Genomic DNA, 21,139 nt, shown 5'->3' with positions numbered 1-21,139 from the left:
TCCTGGGATTGAGTGCCACATCAGGCTCCCAGCTCAGTGGGGAGTCTGCATCTCCCTCTCCCTGTGCCCCTCACCTCTCTATCTCAAACAAATAATTTTTTTTTTAAAAAAGCATTTTCTTAATTGCAATCCTTTCTATTACTGTCTACATCTGTCTATTCTAATAACAATGATCAATTTAATACTTTTTTGGTGTATCTTCCTACTTTTTCCTTTCCCAAGATACATTTCTTAAAGCAGAGCTATATCATACACTAATATACAGCCTTCATATTAGGCTATATATTACTAAGCAAATACAGTAAACATTAAAAAAAACATTTTGAATTGATAATGTAATGGATTGTTATATATATAATAAAAAGATAAATGAAATTAAGATAGTATTATATAACGCTAAACTCATTTAGTGAATAACCTATCTTATGTATTTATGGATAATTAATCTATTCTATATGCTAAATATGAGTGTATTTTCTAAAAATTAAAATAACTGAATAACCAAATCCTTACTTTCTTTACTTTTGAAAAGACAAATTTTGGAAGTTGCTATAAAGTTTCTCAAGATTTATACTATGAAACTACCTTGTAAGTGATGGTATCTTTTTAAGTATTTTAGACAGTAAACAATCTTTGATGAGATCCAAAAGTATCTGTATTAACAGTGCAGTTTCATTTTTATTTTATCTTTAAAACATGCACATTACAGAACATTATTCTTAATACTGGAAAACTGCTAGTTAACAGTGTTCTTTGTTATCAACCTATTTCACTCTAAACCTGTAACCATTACCAATAAAAGCAAAATTTACTTCTGATTCATTTAGTTCTATATGTTTTGATAACAATATCCATTTTTATGAAGAGACTTGAAAAAATGACACACTAGTAATAACCAGACATCAAAAATAAAATAAATTCTAAAGACATTATAAATAATTTTATATTTTTATACAAATCCTAGGAATTATATCCTGTTTACTAATATAGAATCCCTGAGATAAACTAAGCATTACTATGCTAGTTATCATAACCAGAGCTGTAATTCTGAGTATTAGAAAAAGAAACAATGATAAATCAACATGAAGGGGAAATCATACAGACTAAATAAAGATGTTACCTTTGCCAGAGGAGGGGTATGGGATGGGAAATAAGATTTAAAAAACAAAACGTTGCCATTAATGTGACATACTAACCTCAATGGCAAAAGTCAGGAAATATTTATTAAAGTCCTTAGGGCTGCATCGAAGTACATAGAGTCCAGTCTGATTACCTGCTTTCTTCAGTTTACTGATAGCAAAATCCATTCTAAAGGTAAAGAAGTAATTTGAATAACATAGCAAGTGCCATGACATAAAGACCAAAATGTCATCTAAGAGATCAAAAGTCAAATCTCAAATTCTCAGAATTTTTGTTTCCTCTACTTTATATGTTTATCAGTTTTAAGGAAAAATATTACAGCACCAAGCTATTTGGCAGTAAGTTCAAACTAATTTAATAGATTTTAAAAACAAATAAAAGGTATTATAAAACATACAAAATCACTCAGAACATTTCATCCATGTAAATTTTCTGCCTCCTAATTAAAAATTTAGTATTTTAAGGGTGCCTGGGTGGCGGCTGCTTAAGCGTCCACCTTCAGCTAGGGTCATGATCTCAGGGTCCTGGGATTGAGCCTCAAGTGGGGCTCCCTGCTCAGCAGGGAGTTTGCTTCTCCCCCTCCCTTTGCTGCTCCCGGCTGCTCGTGCACATACTCACTCCCAAGAAACTTCATTTAACAATATATTGTAAAGCACTTATGTCTTTTCTACCATAGCAATTACTAATATAAAAATTTATATGCATTATTTTAATATTTAATATAACACCAAAGTATAACAGAAGACCTATGGCAAGTGACAAAGACTACTCATTTTCAAAATGTGTTACATGTTTTATTGAAGCTGAACAATCTTGAAGGAAAAGTCAAAATGTCATCTATATGAAAGCAGGAAAAATCTGTTTCATTCATCGCTGTATTTCTTATATACAAAGCAGTGGCACATATCAGGTACTCAGTAAATGTTCTATAAATAAATGAAAGAACGCTTGAATGGATGGATGAATAATGAATGGATGAATGGTAGGAGTTTTTTAAATACCTAAGTTGTAGAAGGTTCAAGTAGTACAACTTTTTAATAACAATACTTATTATTAAACAGGTAAGAGGTATAGACAGAATCAAGTCTTAAACGTTAGTCAAGATATGTTTTCTCAAATATTTAATTAAGGGTAGGTTAAGGTCAAGACACACATGCTCACAAACCCAGACTATTTTTTCTGCTCAAGTCTTTCACACATGGTGCCAACTGCTATAGTACATACTGGCTGAGAGATAACTAGGACTTGGGTTAAGCAGATGTTATGCATGATAGCTGGCTTTATCCAGTATTCAGGTAAAGGTTTATAATGGGGTAGATCCATATGGTAGCTAGTAGCCACAGGTTCCTACTTAAATATAAAGTTATTAAAATTAAATTTAAAAATGCAGTTCTTCAGGGAGCCTGGATGGCTCAGTTAAGAGTCCAACTCTTGATCTCAGCTCAGGTCTAGATCTCAGGGTCATGAGTTCAAGCCCCACCCAGTATGAAGCCTACCTAAAAAATTTAATAAATAAATTAAAATTCAGTTCCTCAACTGCACTAGTGACTACTGTATTACACAGCACAGAAACAGAACATCTTCATTTTCATCATTAAAGAAAGTACTACACAGCATCAGTCTTAGAAATTGGGACATCATATACATCTTGTGTTCAAAGCTTTCAGTAGGAGTTGGATTATCCAAAAATAATAATGATCATCAAATTTTGCATTGTGGTTCCTCCGCAGTATTTTAAAATTAATGAAATAGAAGCTGGAAAATTTCTTAATACCCAAGAATGAATTAAGTGCACTGAGGTAACTAAATGCCAAACTGTACAATTTAGAAGTATTATTGATTGGGATACAAGTAGCAAATTATACCCTACATAATTCTAATTCTTATGTAATCTGATTGCAAATAGACTTTTGTTTTTTAAAAAAAGAGAAACTTTATGCACATTAAGGTAGTCTTTTGTTCCTAAACTCCTACACCTATGTATCACTTCATTATGTAAAATTCTTGTTAACATCTCATTGACTTTTTAAAAAATTTACTTTTAAAGTGGGTATTACTCACAAAATTGGGCCATGACAGTTGCTTTGTATATTTTCAAGGACCATTGGAGGTGCTACTTCTTTACAGAGGTAATGATGTGCATCTGCAGTTAATCTATAATAGCCATCAATTAATGACACAAAGGACAAAGCTTCTCTTAATGAGCTAAGTTCAATTTCCTAAGCAGAAAAAAGAAAATAATAAGTATCATTTAAAAAGTCAGCTGCATGTTACATACTGAAAATTCTCTTCACTTTGTTATTATATTAATTCTCCTAAATTTTCTTCTAAATTGTTCAAATCTTTTATAGCTCTCAATTACCCAATCTGAATTATAAATTCTTAATGTATGATATTTAAGACCCTCTCAAATATGGGCTTGTCATATCTTTATAGTTCACTTTTCATCCATAACTTTACTATATTTCCCAAAACCCCATTAGACAGATATGCCAGTCATCTCAATTAGAAATCTATCTAATCTGATATAAAAGTCTGTACTACTTAGAAATTATGAGCATTTATTTTTATATACCAAGTATATACTGCTAGGTTAAAACATTCATACTGTAAGCTCAAATAAATGTATGTAGTATAATCAAAAATCACATAAAGGTATGCTATCATTATATCATACATACATAAGTGAGCATTTAATCAGCCTAAAATACAACATCTTATTTAATGGAAAAAACACTTATTTAATGGAAGCAACATCTTCTAAAATCAGGAATAAGATAGTCCAATACTTAATGTGTTGTATTATATTTAATCAACATAATTAGACCACAGGAAAAAATATATAAGAATAGAAATTAGAAACAAGCAGATAAAACTATTTAATTTGGAGATTATATGATTGTATACTTGGGGAACCCTAAAGAAGACAGCTACAAAACTACTACAACACAAAGATAATTCATTAAGATAGTACAATAAAAAAATCAATAGCTTTTATATACATAAAAAGTAGTCAATTAGATTATATAATGAAAAAAATAGCCTCATTTATATCAGTACACACACAAAAACAGTACCTAGGATTAAACTTCACCAAAAAATGTGCAAAATAATTTTTAGAAAAACTTCAAAATGCTCTTGTTAAAATGCAACTTTTTATTTGAATATAGAGAGGATTTACATGTTCTTGGAGAGGAAAATTCAACATCATAAAGTTGTAAAAATCCTCCTTAAATTAACTTTCTAATTTGTTACAATCCCAACAAAAGTACCAACAGGTACTGGCAGAAAAGGCAAATACGAGATTCAGAAAACCAGGGATCTGAAACCAGATTATTTTCTTTCAGAAAATCTTTCCCAGGATGATAAGAGAAGGATGCTCAAGGATTACAGCTGTGTATGGCCTAAAGAGCTTCCAGCCCAGATGAGATAGCAAAACCAGTGTTCAAGGAGGGACTTTTCCAGGAAATAAACAGAAGTGATATAACATTTGACTATGTGAAATGTGTTGAGCAGTGAGCTACTTACAGAATTCCCATAGGGAGTAGAGAGAGATATAGAAAAAAGTATATATACAAAGGAAAAAAATTAAAGTGATTAACTCCTAGAAAAACAAAAATTTGCACAAGAATGGAGATGTGATTACAGAACACTGCTTGCCTCAGTAATGAACGATATTTACTTACAATGAGAACATAGAATACAGATTTATACCAAAAAGTATAATGAGAGACATGTGTGATGTATCAGAACTATAACAGGTATTTACCTACACAATTAGGCCAAAAAATAGATACTAGGGATGCCTGGGTAGCTCAGTCAGTTAAATGTCCAACTCTTGATTTTGGCTCAGGTTCTGATCTCAGGGTCATGAAATCAATCCCCATGTCCAGTACCATGCTGGGTGTGGGGCCTGCTTAAGATTCTCTCTCCCTCTACCCCTCCTCACCCTGCTCAAGCTATCTCTAAAAAATTTTTAAATTTTAAGAATAGGTACTAAAAACCCAGAAACAAGTTAAAATACTGAAGAACTACAAATCTGTACCCCAAAGGATTAATATTCAATATATATTGAGAAAAAATGCTGTAAGCCAATTAAAAAACAGAAAAGAAAATTAGTCAAAGGATAAAAAGACAATCCACAGAAGAAGAGATACAAACAGCTGGCTTGTAAACACATGAGAAATTTCTCCATCTCAGGTTCTAACTAAAAAATGAAATATAATACAGGAGAGCAATATTTGTCCCATCATTTTTGCAAAATATTTAAAAACTGGTAACACCCAAGGATGCTTCAATGAACACGGGGTACAATAACTCTAAGGTAGTGACTGTTTCCTTTGGATATATACCCAGAAGTAAAATTGCTAAATCAAGATGTTAAGTTTTATGTGAAGTGTATTTTACCATATATTTAAGATAAAAAGAAAGACAAGGAAAAAACGCCAGAATAAAGAGTAAAAGGATGGTTTTAAAAAGTGTAACTAATATATAACAGACTGGAAAAAGGAAATAATAAGCAAAAATTTCTCATACATAGCAATAGTTTGTTAGAAAGAATATATTGAGAAAAGGTTCTTAATCCTATTAAGTAGCAGAAAAAGCATAATATATCATGAATAGAATTCAGCAAGAAACATGATATATCAATATTAATAACCATCATTACTGAAAAACATAAAACAATTATTGGATACAAGGGAGAAATACAGTGTATCCCTTACATAGAAAATGTACTATGGTAAAGAAATGTCCATTCTTCCCAATTTAATCTTTAGAGCCATTCTAACAAAATGTAAATGCAGTACTTGGAGGAGCTTTAGGACTACTCAACAAGCAAGGTAGTGTCCCACTGAAGGGCTTAAGTTGTCAAGTCATGCATTTGCATTTACATAGGCCCTATCACTTAACTAACACCATGATCTTGGAAAGTTACTTTACTTCTTTATGTTGCAGACTTCAAAATAAAGCCAACGGGTCCAAATACCATCCCATAAATTAGTTCTTTACATTACTACAGGATGTTCACATTAGCATGAATAAACTCTTCTAGAAATACTTTTTTATAAATATCAGATTTACAGAATAAAGGTATACCCTGTTTCAGTGCACTTCACTTTATTGCATTTCTCAGATATTGCCTTTTTTTTTTTTTTAAACAGAGTGAAGGTTTGTGACAACCCAGCAACAAAATCAAGTCTTTTGGCACCATCGTTCCAATGGCAGTTCCTCACTACTTGTCTAGGAGATGGGCAATGAGATTAATGTTTTCATGCCTACTAACATATCATCCGTTCAACAGCCTGTGGATCAAGGAGTCATTTCAATATTCAAGTCTTATTATCTAAGAAATATACTTCTTAAGGCTATAACTGCCATATATAGTGATTTCTCTGCCAGGATTGAGCCATCAATTGAAAATCTTTTGGAAAGGAGTCACCTACCATTCCAGATGCCAATTAGAATATTTGTGATTCGTGGGAAGAGATCAAAATATCAACATAAGGAGGAATTTGGAAGAAGGTGATTCCAACCCTCAAAGATAAGTTTGAGGTGTTCAAGACTGCAGAGGAGGAAGTAACTGCAACAGTGGTGGAAACAGCAAGAGAATGAGAAGTAGAGCCTGAATGTGGGGTGCCTGGTGGCTCAATCAGTTGAGCATCCGACTCGTGTGATTTTAGCTCAGGTAATGATCTCATGGGTTGTGGAAGAGACCCCGTGTCAGGCTCTGTGCTCAGTACAGAATCTGCTTGGGATTCTGTTCCTCTCCCCCACACCCCGATTGCATACATGTGCTCTAGCTCTCTTTCTCTCTCTCTCTCAAATACATAAAATCTTTTAAAAATTTTTTAAAGTTTTTTTTTTTAATGTGACTACAATCTCCTGTATAACTTGAATGGATAAGTTGATTCTTACAGATGAGCAAAGAAAATGGTTTGCTTTTCAGTTCGGGTTTGTTGTTGTTGTTGTTGTTGTTGTTTTTCTTAAGATTTTATTTATTTATTTGACAGAGAAAGAGGGAGAGACACACAGCACAAGCAGGGGGAGGAGAGGGAAAAGCAGGTTCACAGGACCCCGGGATCATGACCCGAGCCAAAGGTAGACAGGCACCTCAGAAAGTGATTTTTTGAAATGGAAACCTACCCGTGGTGAAAATGCTGTGAAGATTGTTGAAATAATAACAAAAGATTTAGAATATTACATCAACTTAGTTGATAGAGCAGTGACTTGGTTTGAGAGGATTAACCCTAATTTTGAAAGAAATTCTGTGGGTAAAATGCTATCAAGCAGCACACATGCTAAAGAGAAATCACTCGTCAATTGGCAAACTTCACTGTTGCCCTATTTTAAGAAATTTTGCCATAGCCAACCCCAACCTTCAGTACACAACACCCTGATCAGTCAGCAGTCATTAACACTGATACAACCTACTCCACCAGCAAAAAGATTATATAATTCACTGAAAATTCAGATGATGGTCAGCATTTCTTAGCAATAAAATATTTTTTAATTAAGGTATGTACATTTTTTAGACATAATGCTATTACATACTTAATAGATTATAGTGCAGTGTAAATATAACTTTTATATGCACTGGGAAACAAAAAAAATTTCATTTGACTTGCTTTATTGCAGTATTTACTTTATTATGGTGGTTCAGAATTGAATCCACGCTATCTCCAAGATATACCTATAAATATTTAGATATATTTATACAATACACATGTATATTTTTGATATTTATAGGATAAATATTTCTTCTATTAATTCCACACTGCGGGTGGAAATTATTAATCATCCTTTCACTGATCCATGAAATACTTATCAAGCTCTGTCTAAAGTAGGTCCTGGAGGACTATGCAAGGTGGAGAGAGTAAAAACACATACCCCAAAATGATCCTTACATTCAAGAAGCTGATAGTCTAGTAGTAGTTAGTAGCTGCACACTATTTACATATTTTTACCCAAGAACAGTAAAGTACGCGGACTAAAATGAATTTAAGTTAGTTACAATTTTAGTAAATATAACCCGAAAATAAAGCAGGTAATATAGATACTGAAGCTAAACGAACACATAACATTATTGTGATGTTTTAAGTCCTGAGGTCAAAAAATACATGAGTTAAAAAGAAAACAGAGCCAGACAAGTAGTCAATTTAAGAGAAGAGTATAAAGGAATTTATTTTCCCTTTCAATTAAAACAAGTGGGATTTCTAACTATACTTATCACGGTGAACACTGTGTAAGCATAGAATTATCAAATCATGATGAAATGAAATGTTTATCTGAAAATGTTTATCTGAAACTCATATACAACATTGCATGTCAACTATACTTTAATAAAAAAAAATTTAAAAATAAAAAATAAGCTGATAATCAAAGAAAGAGAAAGAATTAATATTTTAGAACCAATCATGTGTTTCAGCTCGGGTAGGGCTAACCTGGGATTGGCTTAGACTATTATATGAATCCCAGAAAGCATTTCACCATTCCTACTTTAATTACGCAGTATGATTGGATGATGCACATCCCTACTGGTTAAAAAAAAAAAAAAAAAAAAAAGAATATAGTCTGGAATGAGCATTACAACAGGGAATTACCACAATACAGAGTGGGTGCAGAGGGAGCTGGGGAGAGTAACTGTTCCTTGCTAATCACAAAAATGAGTGAAAAACACATTAATGTTCAAGAAACTCTGGGAAGACAATGTTGGTAGTAATACAAAAAGCCAGATAAAACCAAAACCTTACTAAACTGATATTTATATTTAAAATTATAATAAAAAAATAAAAATAAAACTATAATCAGAACTCCTATGACCAAATAACTTTGGTATTAAGATTCTAAAATACTTATTTCTGACAACAAACAGAATCATTATTTGGTTATAAAGCAAACTTACCAGATTTTTACCATCTTGCTTATGGATAGTTACAATTCTACTTTCATTTGAGCCTTCTTGGCTTGCTTGCTTAATAGTAACATCAATAATATCAGGAAAGTCACAATATAACTGTAAATCCTATAATTAAGAGCACTTGAAATTAAAAACAGGTAGAACTAAGGGAATCATTTTAAAATAAGACTTATGAAGGGTAAAACATTCATTCCAAATTCTTTAAAATACTGATAGTAACTAAATGTGATTCTCTCCCTCAATAATCTAATCCAAAGACTTCACTGTATCTTGCTTTGACTTAAAAATGAGAGCACTAAAGGGTACTAGGAACCTAATTATGCTACAGTTCTCTTCAATCCAATCAACATCAATAGGAATCATTGTCAGAAAGCTGAAAGTTTAACCACCAAAGAATGAAGGTAAAAATAAATCTTTAATAATGACCTAAGAACAACAGATATGAACAAACTTAAAACTTACAGTGCAAAACTTAAAAAGACTAACTTACCAACAATCATAGAATCAATTACAATTAATCTTTTCCAATTACATTTTATCATTGTGCCTCTTATCAATAATAGCAAAATTTTAAAGAGGCAAAACTATCTTGAAAATCACTTAGAATTCAAGCCTTTTTGAAAACTATAAGAACACCATTACTAATATTTGTCATAAAAAAATTAAAAAACCATTTACGAACAATGAAAAAGGATTATAGATATGACCTTGACGGCTTCACACTGTTAAAAACTTCTAACAATGAGAGAACTGCAAGACCATGTTTAAATGAGTAAAATTACTCTGTCTCAATTGCCATTCAATTAAAGTAACAAAGAATGAGAACGTATCATTAAGGATTACCTGTTCTGTCAGTGTCTCACTTTCTTTACGTTTCCCTCTTGACCACTGAATTCCACCGTTTCCAGTTATTATAATGGTTGCAAAAATCTCCTCACCTGAAGGACCTCTTCCAGGTTCTTTTACTTCAAATTGCTCTGTGTAGAAGGCAGACTGAAGAGTTTCCAGATTTATAAGGTACTTAAGTTTCAAGTTTCTGGCAGTGGCTTTGCAATGGCTGAATTGCTCAATAAATCTGCGAAATCTGTACCTTATTCGTTTCCTTGTCAAAATATGATAGTCTTGAATCTTTGCTCGAACACATTTGGGTAAGAATGTCTTGTAGCTAGGGATAAAGAGCACACACAGAGAAACAAAACAAATGGAAGATGAACTCTAAGATGAAATCAAAAGAAAAATTACCACTTTTCTCCACGATAAGTAAATACTGCAGTGCAGTGGTCAAGTGGAGAAAGGTGACACCTTTCTGCCACCATCTATCAGTACAATATAAAACCTTAAGGTTGGGACTCCCGAGTGGCTCGGTGGTTTAGCGCCTGCCTTCAGCCCAGGGCGTGACCCCGGAGTCCCAGGATCGAGTCCCACATTGGGCTCCCTGCATGTAGCCTGTTTCTCCCTCTGCCTGTGTCTCTGCCTCTCTCTGTGTGTCTCTCATGAATAAATAAATAAAATCTTAAAAAAAAAAAAAAACCTTAAGGTTTTGTCTGATGATGTGAACACATATAAAAGTTCCCAATTACCATAAATTTTTAGAAGAGGATAATTTTCTTCCCCTAATGAAATGAAGACTTAGTCTAGTAAAGGAATCTCTAAAAATTTCTCTGATTATCTTATACATCTTTTTTTAGCATTGTGTTGCAAATGTTTCCTATGATGCTGTACACCAAAATTTATGTGTATTTTGGAAACTGTTACATTTTGTTGGATTCTATTGTTCATGACGCAAACATACTTCTTTTGTATACCTTACTTTCTATGCCATTTTCACTAACTCCTAATAATTCCTTTGCAATCAAAACGATTCCACTTAGAAATATTCTCTTTTTGGGACACCTGGATGGCTCAGCGGTTGAGCATCTGCCTTCGGCTCACTTCCTGATCCCAGGATCCGGGATCAAGTCCCACATGGGGCTCCTTGCAGGGAGCCTGTTTCTCTCTCTGCCTATGTTTCTGCCTCTCTCTCTCTCTCTCTGTGTGTGTCTCTCATGAATAAATAAATAAAATCTCTAAAAAAAAAAAATTCTCTTTTGAACTTCTATCTCTATGTAAAATATCTTACAGAAGAAAGATAACTTCCCTTCTGTGCAAATATAGGACAAATGAAGAACACTGTATTTTTGAAGGAACAACTGCATTAAATTTGCATTCCTTCACATATGCTAATTCTTCTTCGTATCACCCATCTCTCCTTTCTGGTTGGCTCTTATTCCAAAAGTCTCAGCTCAAGCATCATCAAATCCAGAAACTTTTCTCTATGACTATGTTAGATGATCCTCCCTTTGTGTGATAGTATTCTGTGCAGCACTCCATAATTTCACTTCTCACTCTATCCTGTATTTGAGTATTTGTAGCTAGTGCTTGATCTGGCTCATGCTGAGAACTTATTATTACATTTTAAGACTACTTAGCTGATTGCTAAAGAGTTGTCATTAAAAATTAAGTTCTATAGAGTTATAAACAAATTACAGTAAAAATATAGGTAATACTCAAAATATTATCACTTCCTAATTATTTTACATTTTAAATTGCTAAATTTTACTGTTACTTATGCTTCTGAGGTTGTTTATATCTCTTATACATGAGCAATGAAAAAGATTTGCTATTGCTCGCCTCTTTCCAATTCTACATTCAGGCACATCAGGTTGATACTCTTAAACTGGTCACAGGGAGGATTTATACCATGGATATCAGCAAAGATGACAAATCAAATTTCTGGGGTTTTTTGAGAACTAGTTGTTAAGCATTTGCCAGCAATACCATTGTTTCTTCCCTTCCCCAGTCTGCCTGAACCCCACTGAAGAACACTCAGTTTTGTACTCAAGTGGCAGAGCTGCTGGAGAGTCATTTGACAAGGGAGACAGGGCAGTATAAAATCATAATCACCAATTTCAAACATGCTTTCAGCACTACCATCAATTCAACAACACCTTTCTGTCAACTAATTCTCCCAGGTTCCACTATGTCAAACCCTCTCCAAGTTTCTCAAACCGCCTATCTTTCTTCTGCCTCAAACCTCAGCTGCATTCCTTACATTCAGCATCTCTGTTTTAGGGGGGAGAAAAGCTTCTTTCTGTTAGCAAATCTACATACGTTTGTACTCATTCCCTCCTCCTTCCCACCTAATACAACAAATGAGGTATAAACCAGCAATGGAAAGCCACTTCCTAGACATGTATTTACCTACAGCCTCTTCCTCTGATATATATTCACCTTCCGGTGACTTTTAGTATTGTTTCTCTTCAATCTACAAAATATTAAGTTCGTCCTACCTTAATGTAAAATTTATTTGTCCCACATATCCCTTCAGCTACAGCCGATGTGGCCTGATTTTGACAGAGTTTATATAGCCATTTCCATTTACTCTTCAGTTCACTCCAGTCTAGCTTCTGCTCCATCATTCCATAGAAAATGCTTTTGCTAAAATCAAGAAAAACTTTCATGTTGCTAAAACCAAATTCCCCTATTCATCTCCCTTGTCATTTTTCAGAAGCATCCAACACTACTGATCATTCTCTCCTTCAACTCTCTCCCTTTAGCTTTCCTGATTTTATTTCTGTCTCCTGGGATACTTTTCAACCTTCTTTTCTCAGGTTCATTCTTCTTTACCAGGTGATTAAGTTCCTCAAGTCTTAAGGCTCTCTTCTCTTACTTGTACTCTTTCTCTCTAGATTCTCATATGCATATGACTGATAGCTGTCTCTAGCACTGACCTCTAGACTCTTCCATAGGCAAACCAATCTATACATTTAATTTAAATGTCTCACAATCGCCTTAAACAATGTGTCAAACCAAACTCACAAGTCTTGCTAATTTCCTCCCTTAAAAGATCCTTTTACAGCATTTCCTAAGTAAACAACACTGCAATTCACTGGAGACCCAGGAATCATCCTTGATGTCACCTTCAACTTTCCATTCATCACCACGTTCCCGAGTTTACCTTCTAAATACTTCTCTTATTTACCAATTTTTCTCATTACTGGCCTTATCTCCTGGAGGAAAATACTGTAATGGTCTTGGTCTCTGGGCAGCCGGCATTTCAACGTACTCTTCTACTGTCTGATTTTGTTTTCTACAATGGATTCATGGGGATCTTTAAAAATCACAAATCTAATCATTTCACCATTGCTTAACACTCCTACATAGTTTCTAAGTGCTGGTAGGTTTGTCAACATGCCCTTAAGGTTCTGTAGATTCTGTCTAACCCCTGCTTTGCCTCCTACTAACTCTTTGGTCTCTAGCCATACTCTCTTCACTTTTCCTATGCTCCTTTCTGCTACAAAGGCCTTTTCCTCTCCACACACTCCATCACTCCCCTCTCTCTGCCCATTAAATTCTCCACTTCTTTTCAGATCTCAAAAGTCACACTCTATTCATAACAATTATATATTTCTTTTTCTAAAAAAAGATTTTATTTATTTATTCATGAGACACACACACACACAGAGAGAGAGAGAGACAGAGAGAGAGAGAGAGAGAGAGAGGCAGAAACACAGGCAAAGGGAGAAGCAGGCTCCATGCAGGGAGCTCGACGTGGGCCTCGATCCCAGGTCTCCAGGATCAGGCCCTGGGCTGAAGGCAGTGCTAAACCGCTGAACCACCCGGGCTGCCCTATATTTCTAAATAAATATATAAAATGTTGTGCCCAAGATTGCAAATCCAAGAAACCACCGAGGAGCCAACACCGATATAATCACATGAGAGTTTATTAGCAAGCTTGAGCCTGGGTCCAAGTATACCCGTCACAGCGGAGCAGGGACTTGGACCCTGAGACCAAAAAAGCATAGTAGTGTTACAGGGGTCCGTGGCCAATGAGATTGTAACATACGTAGAAAGTTGCACAGTCATGTTGGTCCACACACAGGTGGCCAATTGAATTACGATTCACCCTATAGTGACCATTTGAACTGGCCTATTATTCTGGTTAGAATTGGTGCACAGGTTTGGCGGGCAAAGGAGGGGTTTTCATTCCTTGGCTGGTTAAAGGTCAGAGGTCGCGCATTCCTAGGTGTTTTGGTTTCTGATAAGGGTGTGCTTAATAGCTAAACTAGGGTGAGGGAGTGCCTTAAACAATAGGCAGGTCGTGGGGGGGTGGGGTTTACATGAGATGGCGAGGGTAGCACAAAATGGAGTTAGTCCTGCTCTGCTTGTCTAGGGGTAGGGGATTTTTGTTAGATTTCCTGGGTCCCACATAAAATTTAATAAAAGTCTAGATAGCATACAAGAAAACCTCAGGAAGTTTAGAATAAATAGTGAAAAGACTTAAACATAGAATCAGAAATACAAATGATTCTTGCTTTATCCACTTCTGTCAAAAACACTGGTTACCAAGAGCCTTACTAAATCTGAATGCAATTTACATAGCATCTTACAAAAATGCAATACAGAGTCATCAATGGCTACTTAATAAGGCTTTTGAAAATGTATTTGGATATAAAAAGAGGAGTTTAAAATAAGAACAAAAAACGTTTTCCACACTGATGCTTCCATGAAGGACCAGACATACTTCCTTTGAGAATACCACAGGAACCTGTGGATCTTGAATATGGTGAATCCACTACAGCATCATGCTATCAGAACCAGACTTGTTAGAAACACTAAAACTTTTTCAAGAGAAAAGTTAACTCTTGAAGCATAAAAAGTTTTTCCTCATGCTTTTCTTATATTGAGTTTTTAAAGAATGCTAAAATTGAGGCTCCAAAATGCTCTGAAATTGAGCCTTGCCTTAGAAACTACACTATTGTTTGAACTGTAAAATGATATCTGCATCTTATTATTATAATTGGGGTAGGCCATTGGAAGCTCTATTATTTACTCAGTTTTTTAGAAAGGGAATCCAGTGAGAAGTAGCTCAGTTGCTGTGTAAGTAGCCTTGGTCCTGACCTAATGTTTACAAATGCAGCAGCCTCCCTTAAACTCTGCGTTCTCCGGCTTCTCTTCTTCCCTCCCTTTAGCAAACGGGATTTTAAAGACCAAATGCAGAATGAAAACACAAAAGTCTTATGTCTTTCCTTTACTTTCTGTACTCTAATACCTAAGCCATAATTCCAGTTAGGAGCTGGCATACAAAAAAGTATCTATTACACACACATGCACAAAGAGGTGCACACACACACATATGAGCATACACAGAGACATGTGCTCACAGACACAGATAATGCACAGACACACAAAGATGTACCTTACATGCATTATTTTTTAAGTCTGAAAAGAACATATATTTAATTATACTAATCAGAGATCCATACCCTACTGGATATTTCTGGAAACAAAACATTTATTTCATTCTGCCAACAACTAGTCATTTATTTATTCTCCCATCAATCTTAAATACTTTAACAATGAGTAGAGCTTCTTGATTAGTTCTCAGAAATAAGCACTAGGGGCTCAATGGTAAAGCGTCTGCCTTTAGCTAGGTCATGATCCCGGGGTCTTGGGATCAAGTCCAGCATCAGGCTTCCTGCATGGAGCCTTGCTTCTCCTTCTGCCTATGTCTCTGCCTCTCTCACTGTCTCTCTCTTGAATAAGTAAATAAAATCTTAAAAAAAAAAAAAAAAAAGAAAAAGAAAGAAGCACTAGATGTGAATTCAGAAAACATCAGTTGACTTGTATCCAGAATATATATAAAGAACCCTCACAACTCAGTAATAAAAAAAATCTTGAGTTGTACATTTTAAATGGGTGAACTTTATGGTTAAGGCTTAACAGACATCTGAAAACAAAACAAGAATACTTAAAACCAAACAAAGAAGAAACAGAAACGGATATCCCACAAACTGGGTATGTAACTGTTTTTAAGGCATTTAGTAAAGGAGTGACTAAAACCAGATTTGAGAGAAGGATTTCAAGAAGTAAAGAAAGTTTAACCAAATTCATAACACCCTCAAACTTTTAATCCTGAATATACAATCTGTAAAATATGTATTTAGTCTTCAAACTTAAAAAAACCCTCAAAGAACTCTTTTAATCATAATATTATACAACTTTTTTTTTTAATATTATACAACTTTTTAAAAAAAAGTAGAAGTCTTACAGCCATTAAAGCTGGGCTGTAGCAGCAGTATTTAAAAAAAATATATCCTGTTAGGCATGACAAAATTCAACATTCAAAAGAGTAATCTGGAGAATGTGGAATGTGGATCACTTATAAGAGAATCTGCTGGATCAGTTATAACATGAATAAGGTCTAAGGATCTAATGTAAAACATAGGGACTCTAACTGGTAACACTGTAAGGTAGAAATGAAATTTGCTAAGAGAGTTCAAACATTCTTATCAAAAAATTAAAAAAGGAAATATAGATAAATATGTGAGGTGATTGGATGTGTTAATAAACTAGATGGAGGAGTTCTCTCACCATGTATACTTACATCAAGCCATCACGATGTACATTTTCAATCATCTTACAATTTTATATCAATGACTTCAATAAAGCTGAAATTTTTAAGAAAATTCTCTGGAGAACTTGTGAAGATTTGTATTTGTGAGCTTCACGTCAGATTTACCGAATCCAAATTCTTTGGTAGTGCTCAAAAATCTTCAATTTTAACAAGCACTTTAGGTGATACTAATTCAAGTAAAAGATGGGCCAATATTTGAAAAATGCTGCTTCAAAATTACTGATACAACTTGAAAATCTGCTATCAGAAATCATGCCTCCAAGTGTTTATCACCCTAACTTTATCTACTCTTTTTAGAATAAATGAATCAAATTAATAGGTATTGAACATCTATATTTTCTGTAGTACTCCAATAATTTTTTTAAATTCTAAAATAAATCAGTACTCAAGATATAATGTACAATATGATCACTATAGGTAATACTGCTGTATGGTATACAGTGAAGTTTTTAACAGAGTAGATCCAAAGAGTTCTCATTGTAAGGACAATTTATTTTTCTTTCTCTTTTTTTATATCTATATGGGACGATGGATTAATTAATTTATTTTGGTAATTATTTCACAAATATGTAAGTCAAATCATGATGCTGTACATCTTAAACTTATACAGTGCTATATGACAATTATATCTTAATAAAATTGGAAAAAAAATGAAAAATAATTTTTTATCTCACAAAGTATGTGTTGTACACAAGGAAGAAAAATGCCTATGTAACTTTATTATAAAACCAAAAACATTTGACACAGAAAATACAATTAATTATAGGAAAAACTCCAACTGTTTACAGTTATGTATATGGATTTACATAAAGAAACTACCTGATAGAGCTATAGATATCCAATGGGGTTTGATCCTTCTCTTTGGCTAGTCTCATCATATCTAGCACAGCCATTCCAAGACATTCTTCCTGTGTTTCATGAGTCACGGGTATTTTTATCCATCCATGTAAAAAATCATGCCGCCACTACAGGAAAAAAATTTAGAAGGAAAAATCTCTTAAATATCACTATCACATTTTAATCTATCGTGTTTTAACCTACAATTTCTAGAACATATGCATTTAAAAGAACGTCAGCTCCTTCCTTGATTTTCAATTATTTTGCCAAAAGATTTTAGCAAAAGTTTTTTTTGTCAACGGAAACTGATTTAAAATGAGTTCCCCATTATACAGTGCATATCATGTCAATCTATTTCACTGCCTGAATCTTCAAACTATATCTTCCACATAAAAATTACCTAAAATAAAACAGATATTAACTAATTAAATATGTAACTAGTTCGAAATATGTTCAAAGCATTATACTAGGTAGGACTGTGTGAGATACAAAAAAATATAAGATGGATTTCAATCCTCAAGGAGACTAAAATCTAGCAAGAAAGCTAAAAACGTAAACAAAATATTATAATGCCAGATACACTATGCTAAATGCCACACAACAGATGCTTCAGGAATTTAAAAGAAGTTGAAACTATATCTAGTTGAGATAATCAGGGAAGGTTTCATGGAAAATTCAAAACTTCACGTAGTCTTAAGAGATGAAGAGATTTTTGGACACAAAAAAGGGTGATAAAATAGGGAGGAATGATACCAAAACAAAGCATAGGCATGTCCATAGTTTGGTAGGGCATACAGTTTATGTAAGGAAACAATGTGGATTAAAACTTGGAAAAGTAAGTTGGGGTCAAACTGTAGATACCCTTGAATGACTTGATCCTAAAAAGCAATAGACAAACATTTTCTCACAGCACCTTTTCTTAAAGTATCATGCTTCTTCCACTCCACTGGTCAGAAGTAGTAATGATAAAAGTGCTTTAAGAAAATAAAGTGTATTTAGTGAGACTCATTAGGAGGTTGCTGTAATGGTTCAGATAGGAGATAATAAGGATCAGTTGTAGGGAATAGAAGACACTAAAAGGGTCTAAAAAAAAAAACTTGTAACTTTATCACTATATAGAAAAATGAAAAAGAAAAAACAGAAATTCCAAGATTTTAGTCTAGATGATTTAGGAACATGGAAATGAGAATGAACATGTAATAGGAGAAAGGAAAGGCAAAACATGATTTTCTTGGTAAGAAAGGTAAGAACTAGGGCAGCCCCAGTGGCTTAGTGGTTTAGCGCCACCTTCAGCCCAGGGCGTGATCCTGGAGACCTGGGATGGAGTCCCATGTCGGGCTCCCTGCATGGAGCCTGCTTCTCCCTCTGCCTCTCTCTCTCTCTCTCTCTTAATAAATAAATTAAAAATATTTTTTTTAAAAAAGTAACTAAAATATTAGCTGAAATACCAGTATTTAACCAAGGTTTTAAACTGGATAAGAGAAATATAGGGCCATTCTCTTTATTTCATATATGTATCTCCTTTAATGTGATAACTTACCTCATAAAATTAAAGTTTTACACAAATTCTTTAAAAATAATTTTATTAAAAAAATAGGGGTACCTGGGTGGCTCAGCCTGTGAAGCCTATGTCTTCAGCTGAGGTCATGATCTCAAAATCTGGGATCCTTCTAGATCCAAGCCCCATGTCTGCTCAGAAGGGAGTCTGCTTCTCCCTCTCCCTCTGCCCCTCTAACCTCGCTTGTGCTCTCTCCCTCTCTCAAAACAATAAAATTTTAGAAACTAAAAAGACTCTCTCAAATGAAATTTAATTTTAAAAATTAAAAAATTTCAAAAAAATTTATTAAAAGAAATACTCATTTAAAAATATATTTATTAATTTCCTATTAATAAATTAGAAAACATTTTAGTGCAAAAAAATCCTATATTGTTTCAAAGGCACAAACCATGAAATAACCAGTATTAACCAAAACAAAAGCCTAACGTTGGTAATAATACAAACTTTATTTAGGGAAGGAGTTAGATTTCATTTTGCTAAAACTTCTCTCAGCACACTTTTAGAAATCGGGCAAGTAAATTATTCTGATTAAGATAACTGATGGGGGAGAGAAGGGGGGGAGGAGGGGCGGCGGCGGCCAGAGCCTGGAAGCGCGGGGAGCCGGGGAGCCGGGCCAGCCGGGCCAGCCGGGCCAACGAGCGCTGTACTTCTGCCGCTGTACTTCTGCGGGAGCATCCGCGCGGCCGCGAGGACCGGGCGCTGTACGGGGCGCTGTATGGGAGGATCGTGTCGAGGCTGCGGCGCTGCGGCGCTTCGGGGCGGTGCTCACGGAGCACGTGGCGGCCGCCGCCGAGCTGGGCGGGCGCCGGGAAGAGGCTGCTGGGGGTGACAGGCTCATCTAGAAGCAGGACCTGGCTTGGCTGCAGCAGGCATGTGTTGGTGGCAGAAGTGACCCAGCCATCATTGGGTGTGGGCTATGAGCAGGACCAGGCCGTGGCCCTCAATAAACGGATCTTGTGCCTCTTCCGTCCGCAGTCTGGCCGAGTGCTTTCAGCCATGATCCGGGGAGCGGCAGACGGCTCAAGGTTCCAGGTGTTGGGACTATGAAGAGGGCCAGGTGGAGGCCATGCTGGATCAATACTTTGGGGCTGACCCTCCCTAACAGGTGGCTGCCTCCCCTGACCCAACTGCTTGCCTTAGCCCCACTTTGTTAATTCTTCTAATCCCAGACTCTTAGTACCCTTCCCACCTCATAGCCCCAGTACCAAATTAAAAGGATGTTTAAAATTCTGAAAAAAAAAAAAATAATAATAAGATAACTGATGGTTAGGTAATTCTTTTTAATACCTTACTTTTGTTCCATATACTGTATAGGACCATAGTATAATAAATTATGTTCATGAAGATATTCTGTGGAACTTATACCCAAAAGACAATAAAGATAGGAAAACCATTAAAAGCAACACTAAGAGCATAATCAACAAATGCCCCTTAGAGAAAAATTACAAAAGAAATAGAGTCCCAATGCCAAAGCATACTATATTTTAAACGATCCTTCCTTTATAAATGCAACGTATACCAATAACAATTTCCCTTAATTGTACCTGTAGGAAAGTACTTTTTCATTTGGGTAGCTGACAACATTTGAATCAAAAAATTTCACCTACGTCCAACCAAAAAAAAAAAAAAAAAACAGAGTTGCAAAATCAGAAATGAACCAAAGAAACAACAGGAGCAAATGTACTTTTTTTCTTGCTGAATATATATGAATTCATTAAAGATGGTTCACATAGCAGCAAATTATTTGCTGAGTCACCATATTTGATGGTATCAAGGCAATCCTGAGAAGAAAATGAATTCACAAAGGACATCTAACCTTTGGCTTTTATTAGCTTACCTTTTCCAAACTTATCTTTCTATAGTAGTGTCTTACATACTTCATAGTTTAGTGGCTGAACTATTTTTTTAGTTATTTAAAAATACTTATACTCTAATGTCATTAGTCAAATATGTTTTATTTATTCTATAAAATGCATATAATCCAATCTGATATCAATATAATCTGGCTAAGGAAATTACTTCCTTATGTATTTTCTGGGCACAGGATTAGAGAAATAGAAACATTAAGAAATGGAAAATTACATATGGTATTTACTATCTACTACCATATAATTTAGAATTCTATTGTGAAACTATTTTTACTATGCTAGATGAGAAAATCCTTCCTAGGAAAACAAAATTAGAAACTATCCATATTTTTTCTAAATCAAAAGTATTAGATATCACAATA

The 21,139-nt window shown here is 34.6% G+C and overlaps 2 protein-coding genes across 4 annotated transcripts in view; one reads left to right on the top strand and one right to left on the bottom strand.

Moving 5' to 3' along the window:
* JAK2 (Janus kinase 2) overlaps positions 1–21,139 on the bottom strand; it is a 232,680-nt gene that overhangs the window by 23,841 nt on the left and 187,700 nt on the right. For all 3 annotated transcript variants that reach the window (XM_055309969.1, XM_055309968.1, XM_055309967.1), the window contains exons 6-10: positions 17,334–17,479; positions 9,902–10,223; positions 9,044–9,163; positions 3,202–3,359; positions 1,197–1,308 (exon numbers count right to left, since the gene is read on the bottom strand). In XM_055309969.1, the coding sequence (XP_055165944.1) occupies positions 1,197–1,308; positions 3,202–3,359; positions 9,044–9,163; positions 9,902–10,223; positions 17,334–17,479 (858 nt within the window). The remainder of the gene's footprint in view (positions 1–1,196; positions 1,309–3,201; positions 3,360–9,043; positions 9,164–9,901; positions 10,224–17,333; positions 17,480–21,139) is intronic.
* On the top strand, positions 19,424–20,143 carry LOC129499912 (2'-deoxynucleoside 5'-phosphate N-hydrolase 1-like). Its single transcript, XM_055309970.1, has one exon. The coding sequence runs from the start codon at positions 19,450–19,452 to the stop codon at positions 19,954–19,956; it is 507 nt and encodes a 168-aa protein (XP_055165945.1). The 5' UTR covers positions 19,424–19,449; the 3' UTR covers positions 19,957–20,143.

Source organism: Nyctereutes procyonoides, unplaced genomic scaffold, assembly GCF_905146905.1.
Source record: "Nyctereutes procyonoides isolate TBG_1078 unplaced genomic scaffold, NYPRO_anot_genome, whole genome shotgun sequence".
NCBI classification, from domain to species: Eukaryota; Metazoa; Chordata; class Mammalia; order Carnivora; family Canidae; genus Nyctereutes; species Nyctereutes procyonoides.
The sequence above is the reverse complement of the archived record's forward strand: the minus strand, read 5'-3'. Positions and strand labels throughout refer to the sequence as shown.